The 20445-nt window shown below is 36.9% G+C and overlaps 1 protein-coding gene, 1 long non-coding RNA gene and 1 other non-coding gene across 3 annotated transcripts in view; 2 read left to right on the top strand and 1 right to left on the bottom strand.

Moving 5' to 3' along the window:
• On the bottom strand, nt 1-7075 carry SETD9 (SET domain containing 9). Its single transcript, XM_027101089.1, has 6 exons — nt 6952-7075; nt 4973-5340; nt 3647-3770; nt 3309-3424; nt 2482-2587; nt 1-500 (listed from the first exon to the last, which is right to left on the bottom strand). The coding sequence occupies exons 1-6, from the start codon at nt 7047-7049 to the stop codon at nt 413-415; spliced, it is 900 nt and encodes a 299-aa protein (XP_026956890.1). The 5' UTR covers nt 7050-7075; the 3' UTR covers nt 1-412.
• The window catches only part of LOC113617527 (uncharacterized), a 21938-nt gene continuing 8460 nt past the window's right edge, over nt 6968-20445 (top strand). Inside the window, exons 1-2 of the long non-coding RNA XR_003431680.1 lie at nt 6968-7259; nt 10694-10762. This is a non-coding gene — a long non-coding RNA (uncharacterized LOC113617527). The remainder of the gene's footprint in view (nt 7260-10693; nt 10763-20445) is intronic.
• LOC113617759 (U1 spliceosomal RNA) lies at nt 16041-16204 on the top strand. The gene has a single exon (XR_003431765.1). It is a non-coding gene; the product is annotated as a U1 spliceosomal RNA (small nuclear RNA).

The raw sequence follows: 20445 nt of genomic DNA on the forward strand, positions 1-20445 counted from the left end.
TATTTTTGGTTTTAGAATATTCTGGAAAAATTAAGTCTTTATGGAAGTTAGTACACATCAATAGTACAAGAATTGCTGATGACTTGGCTAAAATTCGATAAACCACCACAGAGATAATCAAAATATACAAAAGAAAAGTTGAAACTGTAAGTTCAGACAGTGGGTTTTAATTTAGTAAACTACTGTGTACTTAGGTGAAAACCAATTAACACTGGAATTGCATTACAAATTTGAAATTGTAATGAAGCAAATAGTTTTCATGATGGAACTGAAACACAAATATCAATAAAAACTAAAAAGTTCCCACTCCAATTAGGTTTCAAAATATTTGCTCTGCAGGTGGAACTCAGAGAAACAACAAAAACATTTAGAATTAACTCAGTAGCTGAATAGAAAACCTAATTTCATACAGTTAGCTGACAATTGTATAGTAGTTTGAAAAAAGCTCTTCTCCTTGTTTGATGTCCCTGAGTGCGACAAGAATGACACATCGAAGTGGACTGAAAACAAAAAGAAACACAGACAAAATTAGAAGTATTAACAGATACAAGCTCATGTTTTAATACAACCAATATGGATTTTAGAGAATTTTATTCAGATTCCTTACTATCATCTTACTTTATGTATTTGATTTCCATGAGGAAATAGTTCTTATCACTGATGAAGGCATTTTAGAGTATGTTTATTTTGTATTATTTAAAAAGACCACAAGTCAATTGTTTATACAGCTGACTACTTCTTTTGAAAATGTTGTTTCTATGTTCAAGCCCTCAAAACTGGTATCACAAAAAGCATTTTAAAATGACATTTATTATAATTTATTATAATTCAACACTTAAAAAAATTAATTTGTATCTTTATTCTGCAAAGCTGGAAACATTACTTTATAATTTATGGGAATTAAAAAAAATAGTTTTTATGGACACAAGACATAATGCACACCTTCAATGTTCCTACTCATTTAACTTTTCTTGTACTTGTTGAACAGTAATAATATTATGCCCCAGAGTATAAGGCTAAAAAAACCTCATTGTTAAATACACACACATAGACATGAAAGTTATCAAGGTTTAAGTACAGGGAATAGTCTAAGTTTTAAATATCATTCATCTTCAAAAGACAATTTAATAGGACCTGTACAAAATAAAGTTTGCTAGCAATTGGCAGCTCAGTGAAATGATATAAAGACAATATCTTCCTATAGCATTGTTAATAAAGAACTCTTAGCTCTACAGAATTACTTATATTTAAAAATTGTTACTTGAGTATTCTCGGTAGACTTTCCACTTAATGATTGATCAGAGAAGAAATGTTACAATAAAAATACAGGGACTTCCCTGGTGGCGCAGTGGTTAAGAATCTTCCTGCCAATGCAGGGGACATGGGTTCAACCCCTGGTCCAGGAAGATCCCACATGCTACGGAGCAACTAAGCCCGTGCACCACAACTACTGAGCCTGTGCTCTAGAGCCCGCGAGCTACAACTGCTGACCCTGCGTGCCAACACTACTGAAGCCTGTGTGCTCTAGGGCCCGCATGCCACAACCACTGAGCCCATGTGCTGCAACTACTGAAGCCCGCACGCCTAGAGCCCATGCTCTCTAACGAGAAACCACCGCAATGAGAAGCCCGCGCACTGCAACGAAGAGTAGCCCCCGCTCGCTGCAACTAGAGAAAGCCCATGCGCAACAATGAAGACCCAATGCTGCCCAAAATAAATAACATTATTTAAAAAAATACATATATTCTTATCACTTATATGTGGAATCTAAAAAATACAACAAACCAGTGAATATAACAAAAAAGAAGCAGACTTAGAGATATAGAGAACAAACTAGTGGTTACTAGGGTCAACATAGGGGTGGGGGAATGAGAGGTACAAAATGCTGGGTGTAAGGCCACAAGGGTGTACTGTACAACATGGGGAATATAGCCAATATTTTATAATAACTGTACATGGAAAGTAACCTTTAACAATTGTATAAAAAATAAATTATGGTAAAAACAAAAGCAGATTTAAAAATTCATATCTTCTGAATATTTCCCTTTTTTTGACTAAGTTTCTGAACCTAATAGTGAAGTAGGCAAAAGAAGTAATAGTCTAATTTGGTCCCTTTCTTCAACTGGGTGCTTCCATGTAAAATGGAGAACAGGATCCTTAAAATAAAGTAAAATTTATTTGAAGATTTTGTAGGTAGGAAAAACAAGAGTCACCTGAAACAAACTTTAAGGTTGATAACTTATAAAATACTACACAGAATAAAAGTGGGTAATAATAAGCAGAATAAGCTAAGTTAATGGAAAATTTTAAATTTCAGATAACCTACATTAACACACTAAAGTGTGATGCACATAAAAATCTGTTATAATTTTTCACTAAAAAACTTACCCCAATCTCTATATAGTTTTTTCATAGAAAATATATATATTTTTAGGTACAGCATAAGACAGAAGATAGGAAAAGCTCTTCCAGAAGACTAACCTTTGTTTGTCATAGCTGTACGCAATGTTTGGAAGATACTGCTTCAGTTCTATAGGGAAAACTGCAGGCACATCAAATTCCTGATAACAGACATTAGCTGCTCTGTCTAGGAACAAGTACAGAATTTTTTAGAAACAGAGACATTTTATAAGGTCATGAATTATGTACTGAATTATGGCACTTGATGTATGGTTTTCTAAATTTTCAGAAAACGTTCAAATTAATAATCACTATTATGTTCCAGGCACTGCTAGATTATATATCTATATACATATGTTTGGATGTTTTATTTACATTTTGAAGATCAGGAAACAGGTTCAGAAAGGGTAAAGGTTAAGTAGAAGAATCAGGCTTCAAATTCATGTCTCCCTAACACCAAAGTCTATGTTAAATGTAGCCAGATAATCAAACTTGTAGGAAAGTTAAGTCCTAGAGAAGGTAGGTAACTCACAAACTTAGCAACAGAAAGAGGATACCAGTCTAGTGTCTAGTGAGTAATCTATAAGGCTATGTTGAGGCACTGACAAAATAATCTCTAAGTTAAGTATTAAAAAATATTAAAATAATAATCAAAAGGGCAGTTATCAATTGCCTATATTTACTGAAAAATCAGAATAAAAATAGTAAGTTAAAGAATTCCAGTTAATGTATATCATTATCTCCCCGAACTCTCTCTTTGATATCAGCTATTATAAAGTTAGAGTTTACTCAAGGGCTTAGAATAGCTGAAATGTTAACTCAACTGCCTCTGGCACTCAGTCACATGGCAAAGGAGGAGCATTACCACTGCTGTATTTATATCTCACAGCCCCAAGGTGCCAACTTACCATTTGAACAATTGTTGACGTACTGTCCTACAGCCAGTGGATTATGAATTTCTGACGTTAGCCATGTACTATCACTCATTTTTAAAGGGCCAAGTTGATCCCTCCCATTGCAAGATCTGAAACAGGTGAAAGCATTAGCTAAGACATTGTTCCTCTGTATCTTAAAATTGAAAGTTAACCCTAGAATTGAACAGTGAAATTTTTCTTAAAAAACTTTTGTCTAATCAATAGGGCAGCTGCCTAAATGATTTTTCTTTAAAGTACAAACGCTAGTGGTCAGAGTCATTGTGGTGCGGTTCTACCTCCTATAATTAAATTTGAACATGGCACCAACTTACCTATACACGACTTTTGATATTCCTTTGTCATTTCCATCAATGAGTACCCCATCCAGGCATCTAAAAATAAACGGATTTCCAATGGACTGGAAAAAGATTGGCTCGTACTTTTGATATACTGTACCTAGTATACAAGACAAAGACATTATTATAGCAACCTATAAAAATCATAAACATCATGATAAGGACCTTTCTCTGGAACATAAACATAACATGGAAGAATTTGTTTTAATTTCTCTGCCTTTTTCTAAAGTTTCACCTCCCGTCTAGACCATCAGATTCTCTTTGGCTACCTTCCCTCATTAAAGAGTGGCCAATAGCAGAAGGAGCACAGAACCAACTTGTCCACACAGCCAAATAAAATATGACTATTTTGGTTAAAAAAATGTGAACACCACATTTTAGGTTCAGTTTTACAAAGCTGTGTTTTTATTTTTTAAAGTAGAGTGTGATTTGTCATCTATTAAAGAGCCTTTTAAGAAAAGTGTTTTTATTAATAATTAAATAATGTAGATATATACGGGAATAGATGAGTCTGACATTCAGGTTGTTTTTCCTTTCATTGGCAATGAAGGAAAGGAGAAAATTAATACTTACAGGGTGCTTCCTATGTTCCAGGCATGTTAATCTATTTATTTTACTATTAATTTGTTTGTTGCTGGCTTGTCCTATTTAGTCTTTATGGAGTTAGGATAGTTGTGCAGGAGGAAACTGAGACTCACAGAATTAAAAAATAGTAGAATGACTTTGTAAAAACATAGGTCTATCTGACAAACATTCACGCATACTTTCCACTACAGCAAATAATATGTTTAACAAGTAACATTCTACTTAGCATGCTAGTCAATGATCTTTTGAAAAGAAGCTTCTTTACTTTTCAAGTTTAGAAATGGCAGGAAGATCTTTATTCAGTGATTTATAGGTTTAAATTTTATCTTTCATGTTTTAACCCATATCATTTTTTACCTTTAATTATTAATTAGCTAAGCCAAACTGACTTATTCTCTAGTGATTTCTAAGTAATCAGTCTTATCAAAGTAGGCCATACTATAATCTCCTAAATTTAAACATTCATTAGAAAAATTTCCTTAAAAGAAAAATGCATTTATCCCAACAAATACTCCAGGATACTTTCTAATACATGAGATAATTTACAAACAGTTAATTTCCAAATCAGGGTTTAAAAATCTGTGGAAAAAAGAAAAATCTGTGGAAATCAGAGTTTCCAATACAACCCCTTACTCCAAGGATTACAGGGATAGGCATTTTGTTGAACTTATATTTTTTTATAAGAAACTCTTGGCCAAGTACTAATTATGTCATTACCAGGATACATAGATACAACCGTGCCTTTTGGTACCAATCCTTTGTTAACGAAGACACCTTTTCCAGCCGAAATCAATGTGCTAGGTGCTCGGGTGACACTGAAACCCAATGTCTTATAAAGAATTTCTTCTGGTGTAAAGGTATTTTGCTGTTGATGTCTGTATTCAAGCTGTTTCACCCCTGGATGCTGAACTGACAGTAGGTCTTGATATTTTGATTTAACAGGTTCTGGAAACACAGTCAAGATATCTGATTGTTTATTGAAATCATTTACGAATAGAGCCTGGAAAACTTTCAGTAATGTTCCTAGGACCTCTTCATCTGAGATAACTTTGTCTTTGGATTCCTCTGGAACGTATCGGAGGGTCCTGAAAATGGGAAAAGTTTCTATTCACTACCCTCAACTGATAAAAGCCAGACTGTCTTGATGTCTTCTGGGTTACTGGCCTGTATGAAGATTATTCTCATGTGTATGAAGGGCATAAAACTAAGAAGTTCAGAAAAGAGTTTAGGTTTAGTTCTAGTTACCTGACTCCCAACAATACCTACACAAGTCAACAACAGCTAATGCTTATGAAAGGCCCATTACATACCAAATTCTGTTGGGTCCTTACATTCATTACGCCATTTTTGCAGACAAGGAAACTCAAGTTTGAAGATGTTAGGGAACTTGCCCATGGTCCGAAAGCGGGTAAATGGGAGAGCCAGAAGCGGAAACAGGGCTAGTTTCCCACTACACCCAAAGCCATTATGTGAATGGTATTACATAATGAGAATCCTCATATTGCAATGGCTCTTTTCACACGCGTGTAGTTTCAAAGACAAATTTAAGTTAACATTATATATTTTGTCACATTCTCTCCCAGGAGTAATTACTTTTTTATTTTTAATTTAATTTTATGTATTTTTTATACAGCAGGTTATTATCTATTTTATACATACTAGTGTATATATGTCAATCCCAATCTCCCAATTCATCACACCACCACAGTAATTACTTCTTTAAAGATCACTTTTTATTTCCGTAAATAGTTTTTAAGTATTATTTTTACTTCTTGGTTTACTTGAACCAATTTCCGCCTCACAATTCTAGTAATGATGCAGCTGAATTCACGTTTCCGTAGTATGAAACTCTGGGAAAGCTCTCTGATTATTAACCAGCCTTCAGCGGAGCTCGTTTGCCTATTTAAGTGAGCATTACGTTGACTTCTTTGCCTATTTAAGTGAGCATTACGTTGACTTCTTCCAGACCACAAGCAGGCCACTTACTAAAGCCGGCAATAACAATGATCCTACGGCCACCCACTCAGCTAGATCCCCTTCTTCAAGCGCTGAATCCGTATTCTAAATCCAATATTCCGACATGCTTTTATTGGCTTTTTGCTCGTTTTTATTCATCAGCTACTCCAAGCTGTTATCCTCACAGCCGAGCTGCGCTGTTTTCTCTATACCAACTACGGAGCTGTGACCATACCAACTACGGAGTTAGGAGCTTTTCTAAGGAACTTCAAGCTCCTAACTGCCTTGGCGGAGAGAAGGCCACGCACCCTCACGTTGTACAAGTTCTTTTCTTTTCCAAAAGTTCCTATTTTTCCCCCAAGCCCAGGAACCCCAGCCCCTGCAGAAGCAAAAGCGAGAACTCGAGCCAAAGCCCGCGGGCGATCCGGTCCTAGCGGACCTCGCCGCGCCGGGGACGACGGGAAATAGGCCTTAGGCCTCGCCCACCTAAAAGCCCCGCGCCCTCTTCAGGCCCCCAGCCCAACTCGGACTCCATCAGCCTCCGCCTCGCCCACCTCGGGCGCTGCCCACCTCGGGCCCCGCCCACTCAGGTCCCTGGGTCGTCTTAGGCTCCGCCTGCTTGAGGCTTCGCCCTCCGGAAGCTCTGCCCACCTCGGCCCTCTAACCCAAGTCCCAGCGGTCTAGATGGCGTCGCTGGGTTAGAGGAAAACGGCCCTGGTCGAGCCGCTCAGCTCTCTCACCTCGGGTTGTGGCTTAGGTTCAGCGCGATCCAGGGTACGAAGCGGTACTTGTAACGACGCCATCGCTGCCAGAGGCCGCGCAGCAGGCGGCCCGGCATGGCTGTTCTGTGGTGCCGTGAAGAGGACGGCACTGGGGAGGCGGGTTTTCTCGGGCCCGCCCCGACCCGAGGAGGAGCAGAGGCCGCGCCGTCCCTCCCCTTCGCGGTCTCAGCACTCAGTGCCGCGCTCGGCGGCCCCGGTATCTCCTGGCCTCCTGTCGCCGTGTCTCCGTGCCTCTGCTTTATTGACCCCAGCTCGCTGAAACAGAGGTGCGTAGAGCTGTAGGAGGGCTCCTTGTTCCCTTTTCCTTTCTCCATTCGCTCGTGTATTTTCACACACACGCGTTCACATTTAGGAGAGGATTAATTAGACCACGCTTAGTTGCAGGAGGGGTAAACTACTAGAATAACTCAGCCATCTTCAAATCAGGTGTTTATTAAAAAATAAATGTGTTGATGCCGCTTCCTCAGTCTGGAAAGTCAGATTTCCTGTTCTTTGCCTGAGAGTGAGGGTAAATCCTAACCTAAACGTCTAAATTGAACTAGTCAGATCTAGTGAAAATTCAGGCAAATTCAAGTAGCCTTAGGACTAATTTGTTGTATTCCAAAAAAGGAATAAAAAGAAAAAATATCTGTCAAAGTTTCTATTTCACTCTACTATATAGGATAGTTGGCAAACTCTAGAGGCTGTGCTGTCAGGTGTTGTGTTTGGTAAATTGACATCCTCCAGGTTTACCTGATTTGCTAAATGGGAGCAATTCAGTTCCAGGATGTGCAACAAATGGCATTCAAAGAGTAACTTTAAGGTCTCCAAACTTAAAAGGAACTAAAAGGAACTAGTTGACTTCTTACCTATAGTAATATACTTATCTTTAAAAACAAAAAAGTAGTTTTTGTATATATTTACAGTGCTTTTAAAATTTTTACCATATAGTTTAATCATCTACAATGTACCTCTGGTACAAAGGACCGTTTTGCCCAGACCTTACTTATTTACTTATTTCTTTACGTTTTTGAGATATAATTGACATATAACATAATATTAGTTTCAAGTGTGCAACATAATGATGCGATATTTGTATATATTGCAAAATGATCACAATAATCTAGTTAACATCTGTCACCATATATAGAAAATTTTCTTCTTGTCATGAGGACTTTTAAGATGTACTCTCTTAGTGACTTTCAAATGTACAATACAATTTTGTTAACTATAGTTACCATGCTGTACATTACATCCCCATGACTTACTATTTTATAAAAGGAAGTTTGTACCTTTTGACCCCCTTCATGCATTTCCTCCACCCCCCAACTCCTGGCAGCCACCAGTCTGTTCTCTGTTTCTATGAACTTGTTTTTTTTTTTGATTCCACATATAAGTGAGATTATACACTATTTGTCTGTCTTTGTCTTATTTCACTTAATAATGCCCTCAGGGTCCATCCATGTTGTTGCAAATAGCAAGATAACGTGTTTTTTTATGGCTGAGTAGTATTCATTGTATATATATATACTGCATCTTCTTTATCCATTCATTTATTGATGGGCACTTAGGTTGTTTCCATGTCTTGGCTATTGTAAATAATGCTGCAATGAACGTGAGGGTGCAGATAATCTTTTCAAGACAGTGATTTGGTTTCCTTCAGATACATAACCAGAAGTAGAATTGCTGGATCATATGGTAGTTCTATTTTTAACTTTTTGAGGAACCTTCATACTGTTTTCCATAGTGACTGCACGAATTTACAGTCCCCACAAATGGTGTACAAGGGTTCCCTTTTCTCTACATCCTCACCAACACTTGTTTTTTGTTGTCTTTTTGATAATAGCGATTCTGACAGGTGTGAGGTGATATCTATTGTGGTTTTAATTTGCATTTCCCTGGTGATTAGTGATGTTGAGCATCTTTGCATGTACCTGTTGGCTATTTAGATATCTTCTTTGGAAAACTATCTGTTCAGATCTTGAGGCCATTTTAAAAATCAGGTTGTTTTTCTGCTGTTGATGAGTTCTTTATATATTTTGGACGTTAACCCCTTTTCTTCCATTCAGCAGCTTACCTTTTCATTTTATTGATGGTTTCCTTTGCTGTACAGAAGCTTTTTAGTTTGATGTAGTCCCACTTATTTATTTTTGCTTTTGTTGCGTTTGCTTTTGGTGTCAGATCCAAAAAATCACTGTCAAGAATGATGTTAAGGAGCTTACTGTCTATATTTTCTTTGAGGAGTTTTATGGTTTCAGGTCTTACATTCAAGTGTTTAACCTATTTTGAGTTAATTTTTGTGTATGGTGTAAGATAGTAGTCCAGTGTCATTCTTTTGCATGTTGGCTGTCCAGTTATCCCAGCAACATTTATTGAAGAGACTGTCCTTTCTCCATTGTATATTCTTCTTTCCTTTCTTGTAAATTAATTGTTGTAAATTTATTTATATGCATGGGTTTATTTCTGGGCTCTCTATTCTGTTTTATTGATCTGTGTGTCTGTTTTTATGACAATACCATTCTGTTTTGATTACTATAGCTTTGTAATATAGTTTGATATCAGGGAGTATTTTGCCTCCTGCTATGCTCTTCTTTCTCAATACTTTTGGCTATTTGGAATCTTTTGTGGTTCCATACAAATTTTAGAATTGTTTGTTTTATTTCTGTGAAAAATGCCATTGGGATTTTGATAGGGATTGCATTGAATCTTTAGATTGCTTTGGGTCATATGGACATTTTAACAATATTAATTCTTCTAAGCAATGATAATTTAATATCTTTCCATCTATGTTATCTTCAGTTTATTTCATTAATGTCTTATAGTTTTCACTGGACAGGTCTTTCACCTCTTTGGTTATATTTATTCCTAGGTATTTTATTCTTTTGATGCAATTGTAAATGGGGTTGTTTTCTTAATTTTTCTTCCTGCTAGTTCTTTATTAGTGTATAGAAATGCAACAGATTTTTCCATGTTGAAATTGTACCCCACAAGTTTACTGAATTTGTTTAGTAGTTTAACAGTTTTTTAATGGAGTCTTTAGGGTTTCCTATATATAATATCATGTCATCTGCGAATAGTGACAGTTTTACTTCTTCCTTTCTAATTTGGGTGTCTTTTATTTCTTTTCCTTGCCTAATTGCTCTGGTTTGGACTTCCAAAACTATGTTGAGTTTAAATTTATGGTGTTAAAATTACCTGTTGGTTATCTAAGTAATTCATGAAAATAGCATTCTCCTTTTAACAAATAGAAACATGGTAGATAAGGCTAAAAAGTCTCCTATAACCACACCCTGTAACCTGTGCTTCCAACAATCCTGGTCCTTACCACTCTCCTCAGAGGTTATCAGGCTGATGTGTTTTCTGCCACTCTTATTTCTGTGTATGTACCTATCTGTGTATGTTCCTGTAGAAAATCATAGAATTGTGTGTGAGTGTGTTTTGTATATTCAACTTTTATTTATTAAAGATATATTTTGGAATCTCCCCTTATTATTTTGTATGAATATACTTCATTCTTCTATTTCTGAGGTTTCACCTTTGAGTTTAATATTTACTGTAATTTTCTGGTAGGTATAATTTATAGAGTTTAAAAAGTTCTCTTCTATTTTTGATTTGTCAAGAATTTTTGTCTTAAGTTTTAAATGAATGATGAATATCAAATGCTTTTCTTTGCTATTTATTGAGATGATCACATGACTTTTCTCTCTTTTCCTAATAATAGAGTGAATTATAATGACACACTATCAAATGTTGCACCATCCTTGGATTCCTGAGATAACCCTACTCAATTGTGAGTAACACTTTGGTCATACCCTATCGGTTTTTATATGCTTTTGTTGTTATCCCATGTTTATTTTGAAGTATTTTAAAATTTTTGGTTTCATGGCTTGTTTGTAGTTTTATTTCAAGTTTTGGTATTAGGCTTATGCTGACCTCCTAAAATGAGTTAAGAAGTGTTTCCTTCTCTTCTACTTTCTAAAAAAAATTTTTTTTAATATAAGATTGGTGTTATTCCTTTATTAAATATTGATAGAATTCTCTGGTGAAACTGTGGGTTTCTAGTTTTCTTTGATAATGAATTCAATTTCTTTTAAAGATGTAGGGTTATTCAGAATTTGTTTCATCTTGTTTCAAGTTTAGTCATGGAATTTTGTTCATTTCATCTAAGTTGTCAAATTTGGTAGCATAAAATTGTTCATAAATATAATCTTACTGTCCTTTTAATGTCTATATGATCTGTAGTGATAATTCATTCCTGATTTTGGTGATATTTTTTCTTTTATCATTGTAACTGGAAGTTTGTGGATCTTTTCAAAGAAACAGCTTTTGACTTTATTAATTTTCTCTGTTGTTTGTCTATTTTCTATTTTGGCCATTTCTCTTTGTTATTATTTTATATGTCCTACTTACTTTGGGTTTATTTTGCCCTTTTCCTAGCTTCTTAAAGTAGAATCTTAACATCACTGATATTAATCGAGTTTAATATTTACTGTAATTCTCTTCTTTTCTAATATATGTATTTAAAGTTAAAAATTTCCTTCCAAGCATTATGTTTGCTGAATCTTGGGAATTTTGATATACTGTATTTTCATTAGCATTCAGTATAAAATATTTTTTAAATTTCCTTGTGATTTTTTGATCTATGAATTATTTAGAAGTGTTTTTTATTTTATTTATTATTTTCTTAATAACTATGTTTTATTATTTATTTATTTATTTTTGGCTACGTTCGGTCTTCATTGCTGTGCTCAGGCTTTCTCTACTTGTGGTGAGTGGGGGCTACTCTTCATAGTGGTGCGCAGGCTTCTCATTGTGGTGGCTTCTCATGTTGCAGAGCATGGGTTCTAGGTGCACGGCCTTCAATAGTTGTGGCACACGGGCTCAGTAGTTGTGGCTCGGTTCTAGAGCACAGGCTCAGTAGTTGTGGCGCACAGGCTTAGTTGCTCTGCAGCATGTGGGATCTTCCTGAACCAGGGCTCGAGCCCATGTCCCCTGCATTGGCAGGCGGATTCTTTTTTTTTTTTTTAACATCTTTATTGGAGTATAATTACTTTACAATGGTATGTTAGTTTCTGCTGTATAACAAAGTGAATCAGCTATACATATACATACATCCTCATATCCCCTCCCTCTTCCGTCTCCCTCCCACCCTCCCTGTCCCACCCCTCTAGGTGGACACAAAGCACCGAGCTGATCTCCCTGTGCTATGCGGCTGCTTCCCCCTAGCTATCTATTTTACATTTGGTAGTGTATATATGTCCATGCCACTCTCTCACTTCATCCCAGGTTACCCTTCCCCCTCCCCGTATCCTCAAGTCCATTCTCTATGTCTCCGTCTTTATTCCTGTTGGCAGGCGGATTCTTAACCACTGCACCACCAGGGAAGTCCCTAGAAGTGTTTTTAATTTCCAAATATTTTAGGTTTTCCTAGATATCTTGTTGTAATTGGTTCTTAATTCTGTTGTGGTCAGAGAACAAGTATGTTTTCAGTTCTTTTAAATTTATTGACTTGTTTTATGTCCCAGGATATGCTCTCTCTTGATGAACATACCAAATGCAGTTGAAAAGAGTGTATATTTTGTAGTTGTTTTGCCTTTAATGATTTACATAAAATTTTAAATACAGATAAATGAGAAACAACAGACAGGCAGACAATTTTCTAATATATAATATACAACAAGCAAAAGGTTAGCATTGGTAGGCATAGAGATGTGCTGCTGTCCAAAATTGCCTTCTTTGCTGATTCTTTACCCCTACTTCCTATTGTTTCCAGTCTCTTGAAATACTCTACCCAACTAAAGATATGTGTGCTGTATTTTTTCATTTAAAGGCCATTTATGCTATTAATCACAAAAATGCCATGTAGGATAGATAAACTTTATTATTAATATCCTTAAAATCCACAAATAGTGTCCCTAAATGGATTGTAACTTCCAGAGTTCAAAATGAGATTTCAACAAATAATTTAATGAACACCTACTGCATCCCAGGCTCTAGTGTAGGAGACAGATATTAAACACATAAATAATATCAGATAGCGATTAGTGCCCTGAAGAAAATGAGGTAGGGTACTGAGAAGGGAGTGGGGTGGATAATTTTGTGTGTGTCTTCTGTTTCCTCCTGGGACTTCACCCTCTTAAGGGTCACTTGGGGTGGGAATAGGGGTAGCAGCACTAGATAGGGTGGCACCATGTGTGACTGAGACCTAAATGACAAGGAGGCACCAAACTTGGGAAGATCTATGGGGAGAGTCTCTGGATAGGAAATGCAAAGGCACTGAGGTGGGGAAGAGCTTGATATATTCAAGCAAGGAAAAGAGGGCCACGTGGCTGGAACATGGTAGTAAAGGAGAGGGGAAAGGTGATGTCAGGGAAATGGCCAAATCATGGAGGGCCTTGCAGGTTTGGGTGAGGATTTAGCATTCTTAGTGTGCGTGGGAAGTCATTGGAGGGTTATGAGCAGAGAAGTAACATGATTTGATTCTTGTTTTTAAAAGATCACTTTGAGTGTTTTATGGACAATTAGATGGGCAGTTACCACACAAGGAAGGTTAATTAGGGGGCTAGTACAGTAGTTTAGGTGACAGATAATGATAGCTTGGACTAGAGTGGTAGCTGTGGAGATGGAGAGAGTGGGTGGATTAGGATTATATTTTGGAGGAGCTGGCCAGACTTGATGATAGATTGGATGTGGGAGGGTGAAGTTTTAAAATACCTGTGAGAAATGACAAGTAACTAGTTGAATATCCGTATCTGGAGCTTTGAAATGAAGCCATAGCTGGAGATAAAATTCAGAGTCTTCAGCCAGAGGACATGAAGAAAAAGGAGATGGCAAAAACGTAGATGGATCAGTGACCATGAGTTTTACAAGATGCAGGCCCATGGTGACTTGATTAAAAGCAGTTTTGGTGAAAAGTTTGAGTGTGTTGGGGAGAAAATATGAGGTGAGGAAGGAGAAACAAATGTACACAACTCTTTTAGTAAGTTTTACTGAAAGAGAGGCAGAGAAATAGGGCCAAAGGTGAAGGGAAATTTTGTAAGATGAAAGATCCTATAGCATATTTGTGTGCTGGTGAGAATGATCCAACAGAAAGAAAGAAATTTATATAGATGTATGAGTAATTTCCAGAATAAAGTTTTTGAAAAGGCGGGAGTGGATTTAGAGCATAAGTGGAGAGGTTGTCCTCTGACAGGAGCAGGGATACATCTTCAACTGTAGTAAGAGGGAAGGCGGAGAATGTGTACTCAGTGGATACTAGGGGATTTGGTTGGAGAAAGTTGAGGGCTAAATCTGATGGCTTCTAGTTTCTCACTGACCTATGAGGCAAGATCTTCAACTGAGAATAGTTATAGGGGAATATTGGAGGTTTGAGATGAGAAGGTAAGATTTAAAATAGCCCAGAATTGGAAAGCCAGTCTTGTAGGGAAATGCAGGAGGGAACTGCTGAACTACTTTGAGTGAACCCACCAATGTTTATCTGCTCCTGGGCAAGCAAGGAAGGGTCCTCTTCCCACCCTTAGAGGAGGGCGTTAAGGTTTTTTCTCTGTGGAAAGTGATGAAAAGACTGAGTTTATGTTGACAAACGAGCAGATATTCAAACATTTTATGAATTCTTGGCAGTATTTATCCGCTTAATATTCTTTATGGGCAAGATCAGTAAATAACTAAGAGCTTTGACTTTGTTCAAGAAAGAACTGTTTTTCAAACTATAAACTGGAGGACAGGCTTACTTTGCATGAATCATGATTTCACAGTTCTCTGCTGTAAGAGAGTGGATGTTTAAAGTTAGTGGGTATTCTGGAGGCTATTTGAATAGGTACATCATCTAATGTGGGTAACATAACTGGCAAATATTTATTCATTGATAACTGTGTGCCTAGGTACAGCTTCAAAAAATTATGGTGTAGTTGGAAAAACATATAATTTAGAAAAAATTAAATATTACTATAGAATTTGAATATGAGTTACTGAAGTAAGGAGTGCCTCAAAGAGAAATAGGTAGAAGAGAGGTGGAAAGGAAGGGATAGCATAAATCAACAGTTCTCAAAGTGTAGCCTAAGGATGCTGGGGGTCCCTACGATCTTTTTAGAGATTGGCAAGGTCAAAGCTATTTTCATAACAGTACTAAAAGGTTATTTGTCTTTATTTCCATTCTCTCACAAGGGTACAGTGGCATTTTCTAGGGGTTACATGATATGTGGTAAGACAGATTGAATGCAGAAGCATATATGAGAATCTGGCTGTCTCTTATTAAGCCAGAAATAAAATAGATTTGCAAAAATATTAAAATGCCATTCTTTTCACTATTTGGGGGGTTAGCTATTTTTCATAAAGATAAGTTACCTATATTAACATGTAATAGATTTTTAAATTGTTATTTTTAATGAATTAATAAGTAAATATTTAAAAATTTATCAGTTTTAATATGATACAGTAAATAACAATAGATATAACCCACATAAACAAAAGCTCCTTGGGGATTCTCGTAATTTTTAAAGGTATAATGGGGTCTGAAGACAAAAATGTTTGAGAATTGAGTGTTAGAGCCACATACTGTGATGCAAAATTTTGAGAAGGAAAGTTTGTGACAAGGCATTTCATTAACTTTGGATATTGAAGTTAATGTCAATTCTATGAATTACAGTAGTATATTGCCTATTGATAAAATTAGACGCAATGTATTTCAAAGTTATTTTGTGCTTTAGGGTCTAAAATACTGCATGAGGGACTTCCCTGGTGGTGCAGTGGTTAAGAATCTGCCTGCCAAATTCAGGGGACACGGGTTCGAGACCTGGTCCGGGAAGATCCCATGTGCTGCGGAGCAACTAAGGCCGTGTGCCACAACTACTGAGCTTGCGATCTAGATAGAGCCCGCAAGCCACAACTACTGAGCCTGCGCGCCTAGAGCCTGTGCTCCGCAACAAGAGAAGCCACCACAATGAGAAGCCCGTGCACTGCAACAAGAGTAGCCCCCACTCGCCGCAACTAGAGAAAGCCCGCGCACAGCAACGAAGACCCAACGCAGACAAAAATAAATAAATAAATAAATTTATAAAATACTGCATGAAATACTTACCTGGCAGGGGAGATACCATGATCTCAAAGGTGGTTTTTCCAGGGCGAGGCTTATCCATTGTAGTCCGGATATGTTGACTCCTGCGATTTCCCCAAATGTGGAAAACTCGACTGCATAATTTGTGGTAGTGGGGGACTGTGTTCATGCTCTCCGCTGAAAAAAAAAAAGTAAAAGTAAAAGAAAATAACATACTGCCTAAAAAGGAGAAGAAAAAAATTGTTTCTGCTAGTCTGAATTAGCAAAACTCACCTCTGCCTCCAGCCACTTTACTGCCATCTAGTGGAAAATGATTATAATAAACATACAAATATTTAGGAATGATGCCCCAGAGAGCTGTGTATTAGTACACAGTTCGTTATGGCAGTTTTGAATATATCAACTGGAAGATTCTATGCCATTGGCTCTCAGCTGCTTCTCAGACCAGAGTATGAGATCAAAACGTTTGAGAACCATTGGCATGAGCAAAACTGCAGAGGTGGGAATGAATACTGTGGGTTCAGAGAACAAGAGTGTAACAATCTGAGTAGAGCAAAAATTTGCATTAGGAATAGTAGGAAATAAAATTTTTAGGCAGAGTAAGATCAGACCATTAGGAAATCTTGAGGTAAGCGGTAGGTAGTCATTGAAGGTTCTTAAGCAGAGCACTAGCATGTAGGAATAGTTTGGGAAGCTCAAGACGAACAGTGGTTGGCAAGATGGATGGGTGAATGGCTGGATGGGTGGGTGGGTGGCAATTCAAGAGCAAGGTGGTCTTGAGAACAGGAAACCAGGAAAAAGGCATCAGGTGTCTTTTTAGAGCCTCTCCTTGGTTGTAACTTTTACTCTTGTCTGAAGGGGATAGGAGAATAAGAATGTCCTGTTCTTATTCTTAAACTGAGTCTAAGTTTTTGATTGGAACAATGGAGTTATCAGTGAATTGCCTTAGTTTTTTCAGTTTTCTAAGAGGAACAGTGAGCTAACTGCTTATTCCTGAGAAAGAGGTGATGTAAACTCTGATTTTCAGATATTTGGCAAAGTCAGTACACTGTTAAGATCATCCTTTAATTAAAGAAAACTTTTACTCTGCTGCCCTCTTCTGGATGTTGTGTAATTCCGTAAATAATTCTTTCACTGGTGGTCAATTAGTGTAGGCTGAATTGCCACTGAAATACAGGAGCCCAGCTGCAGGAAAAAAAAAAAGAAAAAAAAAGGAAATCAAAGTAAAATACAAAAAAATAAATGACAACAAACCAAAGAATATACAAACATAAATATTTTCCTAATTTTTTATTTTGAAAATTTCTAACCTACAGAAAAGTTCAGTGAACAGCCATATATCTTTTATGTAGGTTCACCAGTTGTTAACATTTTGTAACAATTCCTCTCTCTCTCTCTCTCTCTCTCCACACACACATATATAAGAATGACATTTTCTACATAATCACATTACCATTGTATCTTTAAAAGTGAACAGTAATTCAATATCATGAATATAGCCCATATTTAAATTTCTCTAATTTCAAAAATACCTTTTATAACTGTTTTTATTATTTGTTTTTTAAACTGGGTCAAAGTTAATCTAGTCTAATTTAATCTACCTCTGCTTTTATTTGTTTTTCATGACCTAAAACTTTTATGAATACTGAAATTGAATCAGTAATTTAAAAACTCCCAATAAACAAAAGACCAAATGGCTTCACAAGTGAATTCTACCAAAAGTTTAGAGAAGAGTTAACACCTATCCTTCTAACACTATTCTAAAAAATTGCAGAGGAAGGAACACTTTTGAACTCATTCTATGAGGACACCATCTCCCTGATACCAAAGCCAGACAAAGATACCACAAAAAAGAAAATTACAGGCCAATATTACTGATGAACATAGATGCAAATATGCTCACAATATCACTAGCAAACCAAATTCAACAATACATTAAAAGGATCATACACCATGGTCAAGTGGGATTTATCCCAGGAATGCAAGGATTTTTCAGTATCCATAGATCAGTCAATGTGATACACCACATTAACAAATTGAAGAATAAAAGCCATATGATCATCTCATATGGAGATGATCATAGATGCAGAAAAAGCTTTGGATAAAATTCAACATCCATTTATGATAAAAACTCTCCAGAAAGTGGGCATACAGGGAACATACCTCGACATGATAAAGGCCATATATGACACACCCAGAGCTAACATCATAGTCAATGGTGAAAATCTGAAAGCATTTCCTCTAAGATCAGAACAAGACAAGAATGCCCACTCTCGCCACTTTTGTACTAGCCACAGCAATCAGAGAATAAAAAGAAATAAAAGGAACCCAAATTGGAGAAGAAGAAGTAAAACTGTCACTGTTTGCAGATGACATGATACTATATATAGAAAATCCTAAAGATGCTACCAGGAAACTACTAGAACTCATATCAATGAAATCGGTAAAGTTGAAGGAAATTAATATACAGAAATCTGTTAGTTTCTACACACTAACAACATAATATGAGAGAAATTAAAGAAACAATCCCATTTACCACTGCATCAAAAAGAATAAAATACCTAGAAATAAACCTACCTACAGATATACAAGAGTCATACTTGGAAAACTATAAGACACTGATGAGGGACTTCCCTGGTGGTCCAGTGGTTAAGACTCTGTGCTCCCAATGCAGGGGGCCTGGGTTCAATCCCTGGTCAGGGAACTAGATCCCACATGCATGCCGTAACTAAGAGCCTACATGCCACAACTAAAGAGTCCACATGCTGCAACAAAAATCCCACATGCTTCAACTAAGACCTGGTGCAGCCAAAAAAAAAGAAAGACACTGATGAAAGAAATTGAAGATGACACAAACAGATGGAAAGATATAGCATGTTCTTGGACTGGAAGATTCAACATTGTGAAAATGACTATACTACTCAAAGCAATCTACAGATTCAGTGCAATCCCTATCAAAATACTAATGGCATTTTTCACAGAACTAGAACAAATAATTTTAAAATTTGTATGGAAACACAAAAGACCCCCAATAGCCAAAACAATCTTGAGAAAGAAGAATGGAGCTGGAGGAACCACACTCCCTGACTTCAGACTATACTGTAAATTACTACAAAGCTATAGTAATCAAAACAGTATGGTACACAGGGAGATCAGCTTGGTGCTTTGTGACCACCAAGAGGGGTGGGATAGGGAGGGTGGGAGGGAGACACAAGAGGGAGGAGATATGGGGATGTATGTATATGTATAGCTGATTCACTTCGTTATACAACAGAAACTAACACAGCATTGTAAAGCAATTATACTCTAATAAAGATGTTAAAAAAAAAACCAGTATGGTATTGGCACAAAAACAGACACATAGATCAGTGGAACAGGATAGAGAATGCCCAGAAATAAACCACGCACTTATGGTCAATTAATCTATGACAAAAGAGGCAAGAATATACAATGAAGAAAGGACAGTCTCTTCAATAATTTGTGCTGGGAAAACTGGACAGCTACATGTAAAAGAATGAAATTAGAACATTCACTAACACCGCATACAAAAATTAACTCAAAATGGATTAAAGACATAAATGTAAGACCAGATACTATAAAGCTCCTAGAGGAAAACATAGGCAGAACACGCTTTGACATAAATTGCAGCAATATTTTTTTTTGGATCTGTCTCCTAGATTAATGGAAACAAAAGCAAAAATAAGTGGGACCTAATTAAACTTAAAAGCTTTTGCATAGCAAAGGAAACCATACACAAAACAGAAAGACAACCTACAGAATGGGAGAAAATATTTGCAAATGAAGAGACCAAAAAGGGATTAATTTCTAAAATATATAAACAACTCATACAGCTTAATATCAAAAACAAAAAAACCAACCCAATCAAAAAAATGGGCAGAAGACCTAAATAGGCATTTCTCCAAAGAAGACATACAGATGGCCAACAGGCACGTGTAAAGATGCTCAGTATAAAAAAAAAAAAAAAAAAAAAAGATGCTCAGTATCACTAATTATTAGAGAAATGCAAATCAAAACTACAGTGAGGTATCACCTCACACCAGTCAGAATGGCCATCATCAAAAAGTCTACAAACAACAAATGCTGGAGAGGGTGTGGAGAAAAGGGAACCCTCTCGTACTGTTGGTGGGAATGTAAATTGATACAGCCACGGTGGAGAACAGGCACTTTTCAAACTGCTGCTTTTCACTGGTCCCCAGGGCAAGTGAGTCTGCACATGAGCCCTTTAAGAGAAATGTCTCAGTTCTGTACAGCCCTTTGGGTCCCCTGGACGTGAGCTCTGTTGGTTTCCCAAGCCAGACCTTTTGGGGGCTCATCTCTCCACTGCAGGTCCCAAGGGTCGGGGCACCCGATGTGTGGCACAAACCCCTCACTCCTCAGGGAGAAGCTCTGCATTTTTGACA

The sequence above is a fragment of the Aethalodelphis obliquidens genome, unplaced genomic scaffold (genome assembly GCF_003676395.1).
Source record: "Aethalodelphis obliquidens isolate GAN/ISIS:26980383/991018 unplaced genomic scaffold, ASM367639v1 scaffold4, whole genome shotgun sequence".
NCBI lineage: Eukaryota > Metazoa > Chordata > Mammalia > Artiodactyla > Delphinidae > Aethalodelphis > Aethalodelphis obliquidens.

What these genes read in the sequence shown, in the direction of transcription:
- SETD9 (XM_027101089.1), bottom strand. Translation starts at nt 7,049, where the DNA reads ATGCCGGGCCGCCTGCTGCGCGGCCTCTGGCAGCGATGGCGTCGTTAC. An exon ending in AACCTAAGCCACAACCCGAG is followed by an intron (nt 5,341 to 6,951) that starts GTGAGAGAGCTG and finishes TCCCATTTTCAG; the next exon opens with GACCCTCCGATACGTTCCAG. An exon ending in GGTTGTATCTATGTATCCTG is followed by an intron (nt 3,771 to 4,972) that starts GTAATGACATAA and finishes CTTGTATACTAG; the next exon opens with GTACAGTATATCAAAAGTAC.